The 7,536-nt window shown below is 33.5% G+C and overlaps 1 protein-coding gene across 2 annotated transcripts; it reads left to right on the top strand.

Annotated features, from left to right (window-relative positions):
• The first annotated feature begins 828 nt into the window (after positions 1 to 828).
• Positions 829 to 7,255, top strand: LOC130962247 (uncharacterized protein At5g03900, chloroplastic). Of its 2 annotated transcripts, none has more exons than XM_057888407.1 (14): positions 829 to 1,443; positions 2,186 to 2,293; positions 2,398 to 2,501; positions 2,632 to 2,712; positions 3,366 to 3,438; positions 3,533 to 3,598; positions 3,830 to 3,919; positions 4,481 to 4,546; positions 4,944 to 5,083; positions 5,175 to 5,261; positions 5,343 to 5,406; positions 5,954 to 6,097; positions 6,570 to 6,734; positions 6,820 to 7,255. In XM_057888407.1, exons 1-13 carry the CDS (start codon positions 1,075 to 1,077, stop codon positions 6,711 to 6,713), a joined length of 1,536 nt encoding a protein of 511 aa, XP_057744390.1. In that variant the 5' UTR covers positions 829 to 1,074; the 3' UTR covers positions 6,714 to 6,734; positions 6,820 to 7,255. The 2 variants fall into 2 exon arrangements, with proteins under 2 accessions (XP_057744390.1, XP_057744388.1); XM_057888405.1 differs by having other exon boundaries at positions 832 to 1,443; positions 6,837 to 7,255.
• The last annotated feature ends 281 nt before the right edge of the window (positions 7,256 to 7,536 follow it).

The following is a 7,536-nucleotide window of genomic DNA, read 5'->3' on the forward strand; positions in this document are numbered from 1 at the left end:
CATAATATCAGTATTTTCTCTAAATTATATTTAATAAATTTTTGAAAGAAGAGAAATAAAAATATAGATTAGAAAGATAAGCAGTAAAAATTTAAACTAAATAAAAAATAAAAGAATATGTATATAATAATGATAATAATTTTTATTTGAATTATATTATTTTGTTAATTTTATTTTTTGTACAACAAAAAGATAGAAAAAAGGGAGAATAAGAGAAAAGAGAGAAAAAGATAAAGATGAAGAGAGAGAGAGTTTGTTAATTTTGAAAGAAAAAACTCTTTATTTTAGAGAGAAAAATTTGATTTTAATTGCAATAAAAAAGTGACATACATATTTTGATTGTAAAATTAGTAATATATAATAGAATATAAGTTTAATTATTCTATTGGTTCCTATAATTTTACTAAAATTTTAATTAGATTCTTATACTTTTTTTAATTGAATCTTAACACCAAATGTTTTTTTAATTAGGTCTCCAATTTTTTTTTATTTGAGTTCTTGCACCAATTTTTTTTTACTTGAATCCTTATACAATTAAATCAATTACAGTTAATAAGGATTTAATTGAAAAAAATTGGTACAGGTACCAAATTAAAAGAAAAAAAAAGTATAAAGATTTAATTAAAATTTTTTAACAAAATAATTAAATATAGAATATAATAGATAATAGATTAAATTTTTTTAAACCACACTGACATATTGTCATTTCTAGGAATACACCATATTGGGCATTGGGCAATTAAGAATTAACAAGAAAAAAAGGAGCAGGGACAAATGCGTCAATACGCAAACCTCATCCTCCCGCCTTCGTTCTTTCTCCCACACAAGCCTACAACCCCACACTACTCCAAACCAGAAATCTCGTCAGTCATCACTCGCTACTTGCTATTTGCTAAAACTCATGTCCCCTTCAAAAATGACATAAAATATCTCAAAACCCCTCCCCTGGGAAAAAAAAAAAAACACAGTTCCATTTCTCGCACCACACACTTCGCAGTTCACACAAAACCTTCTTCCATGTCCCAAAATTAGGGGTTAAAATAATAAAAAAAGAAAAACCTCATTCCCAAAATAATGGCTACCATCTCCACATGCCTTACTGTCACACCTCATTCCCGCGTCTTCTCTCACTCCCGCAGTCCGCCCAGGAGCCCGGGCCCCTTTCTGCAAAGCCCGGGCTTCATCCGGACAGTCCCAAGGAGGCCTAGGGTTTTGGTGCCCGCTGTGAGGGCGGGCATCGATGTAGGCCGGGTTATCCGTCCCGGCGGAGCTGTGGAGACAGATAAGCTGCCGTCGGATGTGAGGAAGCGGACGATGGAGGCAGTTGACGCGTGTGGCGGGAGGGTGACAGTTGGTGACGTGGCGAGCAGGGCTGGACTAAAGTTGAATGAGGCTCAGAAGGCTCTGCAAGCTCTTGCTGCTGATACAGATGGCTTCTTAGAGGTAGTTTTTTGCTTTTTCTTTCTGTTGGGATAATGTTGTGTTTGTTGAAGTAATTAGTTTGTGAAATTTTTAATAGATGGGGTTTAATTATTTAGAAGTTCCATTTGCTGATAAAATTGTGATAGTGGTGACCACTTATATTTGTTTTGCATGTGCATTTGTTAGCTGAGTTATTATATTATAGGCTAGAGTTCACAGTGGTTTTGGTGCATGGCAATGCGCCTGAGTGACAATCAAGACATACACGCATTGATTCAAGAAAATACTGAAAAGTGATATTGACGGATAAAGGGAAAGTAGATGGCGGAAGTGTTATTTTTATTTGTTATATTATAGTTACTCATGTGATTTTGAGCCGGTTAAGTAAAATTCAAATAGAATTCCTTGAAAAAATGGTGTCTACAGAATTCAAAACTTAACTTTAAAGGTAATATATTTAGTTCATGTTAATTCGTACAAAACTGTAGTGGTCGAGTCATATTCGAAGTTTCGAACTGTAACTTTGAAGGTAACAGTTTCAGTTAATTTATATTGCAATCAACCATGTTTTGGTATTATAGCCAAAAGGTATGAATAACTGGATGTTGCAAAGTTATCTCTGTAGATGTAAAATATTTTTACATGTGTAGGGTTTAGTGTGAACTTGGGATATACTAACAAAACACTGGCTTGTTACTTTTGATCTTTTATCTTCCAAGTTTTTGATTGTGAGAGTACAATTGTGCCAAGATGGTCTCTGCAGGTTTCTGAGGAAGGTGACATTCTGTATGTGTTTCCGAAAGATTATCGATCAAAGCTTGGTGCCAAGTCGTTTAGGATTAAAGCTGAACCCCTTTTTGAAAAGGCTAAGGTATTGAAGTTGAAGATAGTTGTATACTCTGCTAGTAATTGTTGATGATTATTGTGATTGGTAATATATGGGTTTGGCTGTTTAATGATCTTTGACTTTGACAGGCTGCAGGAGAATACTTGATAAGGGTTTCTTTTGGTACAGCATTAATTGCATCCATTGTTATTGTTTACACAACAATAATTGCTCTGGTTACTAGTAGCAGAAGGTACTTCATAACTTTAATATGAATTTACCCAAATGCTTGTTGATCCATATCATGCGAGATTGCTTCATGCATAGTTTATCCGGAACATTTTTTTGGTGCCCATGCAATAATAATGTGGTTTTAAGTGCAGTGAAGAGGACAATCGTGGAAGACGAGGCAGATCATATGATTCAGGATTTACCTTCTACTTTAATCCAGTAGACTTATTTTGGTAATTTTTTTCCTTACTTTGTTCCCTTTATTTGTTTATTCTTTTTTGCTTCTGTTGTATTGGTGGGAAGAATCCTATGTCCCGGTGTAGGACAGCAGATTGTTTCAATACCTTTTTTAACTGTATCATGTAACTGGTATTCAAAGTTCTGTAAACTTGCATGTTTCTTGTTGATGAAAAGGTTTTAATTCTTCCTATTGATTTTATATGTGCCCAAGTGAAAAAAACAAAAGTGAAAAGAAGAAAGGCAAGAGAGAAGGAGATAAGGAAAATAGTAGAGAGGTTTAAAGATATTGATTTGATCAACATATGTATTTCTAATACTTCTAATTACATACACATAAGATATTGATTATTAATTTCGCTTTGTGTTGATTTGAGAAAATTGATCATTCAATACAAGTGTTTGAGTTAATTATCTCGTTGTCACTAAGCATATATACTCTATGAAGTAGCACAATGCTTAGTAAGAAACCCATTTTCTGTGCCTAAGTTGAGTTGCTTCTGATCAAATTTTAAATTGAATACGATAAAATTTTACTCCGATTCAGTTTAATATCAGTTTGTAGCATGCTTACCTAGTTTCTTGCTACTAAAAACCCAGTTTCTTTGAGAGAAACTTAGTGACAGATTGTTATATTTTACCATGGAAGGTACTGGGATCCATATTACTATAGGAGGCGAAGGATACAAGCTGATGATGAGAAGATGAACTTCATTGAATCGGTGTGTGTTGCAAATGAGTTAATTTTGTTTTATCCCCCTTTTGGTAATATTTTACTGCTTCTGACAGAAGGACTCTGATGTTGTTTTTCTCTAGGTATTCTCCTTTGTATTTGGAGATGGTGATCCCAATCAAGGAATTGAAGAAGAGAGATGGAAGTTGGTAATAATTGAGGACTGAATTCAGTGGTCCGTTGCCTTTGATGGTTGAATTGTTTTTTGTTTCTTTTTCTCAATACATTTATTACGTAGGTTATGTCACTGGATGCTACGCTATTAATATGATACACATTATTTATAAAATGCAAGTTCTCTGTTACTTTGTTACCTTTTTATCATCCACCTAACCATGTTTGCGTCATCTGATTGCTATTGCTATTTATTTTATGTGCAGATTGGGCAGTATATATCATCTAATGGTGGTGTTGTTGCAGCCGAAGAACTTGCCCCATATCTTGATATAGATTCTGTGCAGGGACTTCAGGTAATTTGTATTCCCGACTGTGGTATTTTATTAGCCACAGTATGGAGGGTAGCTCCTTGATCGCAGAGTTTGTACTCTGTATTACATGTTAAACTGTCGAATTCCAAAACTAGAAAGCAACAACAGGGATCAACTTAATGACATCCAAACAAAAATCTTTTTTCATTGAAAAAAGATATTTTTTTATCAACTTAATGACATCCAAACAAACACCAAAAAAAAGAATTTGCATGGAACCTATCCAGCCCACTTTTCTTTTACGTAACACATTTGATTTAAATTCATGACATCTTAAGTTCTTAACAGTAAAGAGTGTAATAGATCTCCAGTTGATCGACTTTCCTTAATTTGAATTAGGGTGTTAAGATTCTCAGTTGCATTTTGAATAAGATAATTTAAATAAAGGCTCAATTGGTTGACCTTGTGTTCTACTATACTACTATACTTTCTTATTAGCTGTATTGGGTTTCTTTTCTTTTCATTGCTTCATTTTTATGATATAATGTTTTACTATGCTTACTGTTGGTGTTCTACTGACACGGTTTATTTGGTTGGTTCCAGGATGATGAATCATATATCTTACCTGTGCTTTTACGTTTTGATGGTCAGCCTGAAGTTGATGAGAAGGTATTTTGAGATATTGTCATAGAATGAATCATAATCATTTGTCCCCCTTTCCATTCCTTTGCAATGGTGTTTTCGTGGTTATCTTTTCTACTTTTTTTAGTCCTTAAAACTTGAAAGAACTCCCTGTTGTGCATCCTGTGGGTGTTTTTGTTGGGGGGGTTGGGTTATACATTCACAAATTTTTCTAGATAAGGTTGCATCATATGAATATTACTGTCCATTTTTGTTTTACATAAAACATTTGGTTCTTGCTTAGTTGATAATTCCTTTGCCTCCCAAAAAGTATAAAGTATTACCTGACTTCATCTGGGAATGATTAACCTTTTTGTACTTCCATTTAGAAAACACACAAAAAAAAAAAAAGCAAAATACTGAATTGCATGTTACTTGTTTGCAGGGAAATATCGTATATAGGTTCCCATCTCTACAGAGGACAGCTTCTCAAAAGGGTAAGCGGAAAGAATATGTTGGTAGAAAATGGGCAGATTGGGTTGGAGGAGTTGAGAAGTTTTTCAAGGAGAAAACATGGCAATTCAGGTTCTTTTCTTTTACTTTTTTCTTTGTTTTTTGACCTCAGGTATTCTCATATCATGAAGTCATAACAACATGCACAAATGTTCTATTTCAGTAAAACAAGCACATCAGAGAGAGCAATGGTTATTGGCCTGGGTGGCTTTAATCTGTTTGGAGTTATTATTCTTGGAACCATGTTGAAGTATGTTACTCCCTTTATGTGTTGGTTATTCTTTTTTTCTTATGTTTCTGCTTCTCACTTCTGTTTTTCATTGATCCAAAGAGATATGACAGTTGCACCTAGTAGCTTCATTAAATTTGTGGCAGACATCTTTCCGCTTCTTCAGGTATGATTAATATTCCAGTTTGAAATAAATTAAGTTCTTTGATTTCAGAAATGGATTCGCAAGTTATATTTTTTAGGTTTTTTTTTTTTGAATTTATAGAAGAATTCTTGATGATGCTAATTTTGGGAATTTGATGGTAATGTCTTGCTGTAAATTTAGTATTTAATTCCATGATTTGATGCTGTTGCTTAGAGAAATATTATTTGAGACTTAAAATTTGAGGGTAACATGACCCAAAAAGAAAAAATAAAAAAATAGTCCTAGTTCTGGACTCTGCAAATTGGTGCCGCTGGAAAACATCATGTGTTGAACATCAATGAATGCTTCTCTTGCCTTGTTATGGCTTTTAAATATGAGATAAGTTGAAAGCATTGAAAATGTGAAATTATTGATAAAAGATGTTTGAGCGTTTGACAGCTTCTTTATGCCCTTCTTTCACTACCAATAGATATTTTCTTGAGCATGAGGGTGTTATTTTAATGTCTATTAGCACTGGTTTAGGTTTGTTGTCACAATAGATTGAATGATGAATTGATAATATTTTCAGATTTATGCTGGTTCCTTCTTTGCAATTCCCCTTGTCCGATGGTTTTTTATTAGGAAGAGGAATGCTGACATTGAAAAGAGAAATAAAATTAGGAAGCAGTGTGCAAAAGTACTCGAATTACCTGACCCTTCACTGAGACAGAAGGTATGGTTATTCATTTTTGCTCCCATGTAAGTTAGAACAACAATATATGATACACGAAACTGTTATCTTGCCCATATAGTATGTCGATAAGTGTTTTTTACATAAATTTCTATAATATAATTGAAATTCTTTTGAAGTTCATGAAGGAAATGTTGTAGCCGTTAGTGGAAAAATAAATATGGATACAAGTTTTTGATTTCTTCTGTTTTTTATCCTTTGGTTACCATTGGCTATTATATAGTTTCTGAATGTTTCAATTGCCATTGTGTTACACTATGTTTCTTACATATTTTTTTATCACATCCAATATGTTATGTGCGTTTTCTTGATATGCCCTTTAGTGATTTGAGGAAACCAATGAATTGGAATAGGAGTGTTAAATGACAATTTCCTTTTGTCAGCGAAGTTTCTGAAGGTGTTTACTCTGTACTCAACATAATCTCTTAGACAATTTCCTTTGTTTTCATTTCAGCTTTTCAGTGCTAGGGACATGGCCCAAAAGACAGTCATAGGACAGGATCAAATTGTGTATAGCACTGACAAGGATTTACTAGAGCAAGAGTACGAGGCTCGTGAATGGGATAGAAAATTTCGGGAGCTAGAGAGATCCGATTAAGATAAGATTAACCGTAAACAGGTAAATTTTCTCTAATATTATAGTTCTGTTGATGGCATTTGCATCATACTAGAAATTTTGTTGCTTAAACTGATTGGTTCACAAGTTATATTGAAATTTCAGGCCATTGAAGCTCACATTTTGGCATTCATGAATTACCAATTGTAGCACAGCATCTATAATTCTGCCTTTTGTGGAACGATTTGATGCGCTCCCTGATGAAATAGCATTTTTTCTATGGTGGTCACTACAAGATATGGCAAAGAACTCATGAAATCTGCTATGATGATATTGCATCCTTTTGCTGCTTTATTCATCATTTCATTTCATAATTTGATTGGTGAACTATACAAGGGGAAATTGCGAAGGGTTTTAATTAGGGGAAACGTAAATTAAAATAAGCATGTCCTTTGTATTATGTGAATATATTTATTTTATACGTCAGAGTTGACGTTTATTGGTGTGTCCAGTTACAGCAGAATCAACTTGTATTATAATGAAGAACTTAATTCAAAAGGTTGGTGGCAAGATTGAGAACAATACTATCAGTTATAGGTACAATGGTTTATGGTTTCACAATTGACCTTTTTTTTGTTGGTATCTTTTTCTGCTTAAGGGATAATAAAATACTGAATTCTAACGTCGGCGATATTGAATCTTAAACTAGTTGATAAGCTTCTAACGAATTATTTCTCAAGTGGGCAATAACTTCCTAAAGGAAAATGAATCTCGATCACAATCGATTATTGACAGAACGACGTATTAAAAGCATCACTAACATTGAGACACACATCCAAAAGTACACAAATATATAAATAAAATA

This window comes from Arachis stenosperma, chromosome 2, assembly GCF_014773155.1.
Source record: "Arachis stenosperma cultivar V10309 chromosome 2, arast.V10309.gnm1.PFL2, whole genome shotgun sequence".
In the NCBI taxonomy this organism is placed as follows: Eukaryota; Viridiplantae; Streptophyta; class Magnoliopsida; order Fabales; family Fabaceae; genus Arachis; species Arachis stenosperma.

Excerpts from the sequence above, each read along its gene's own strand:
- LOC130962247 (XM_057888407.1), top strand. The coding sequence starts at position 1,075 with ATGGCTACCATCTCCACATGCCTTACTGTCACACCTCATTCCCGCGTC. Across the intron at positions 3,920-4,480 it reads ATTCTGTGCAGGGACTTCAG|GATGATGAATCATATATCTT; the intron begins GTAATTTGTATT and ends GGTTGGTTCCAG. Across the intron at positions 6,098-6,569 it reads ACCCTTCACTGAGACAGAAG|CTTTTCAGTGCTAGGGACAT; the intron begins GTATGGTTATTC and ends TTTTCATTTCAG.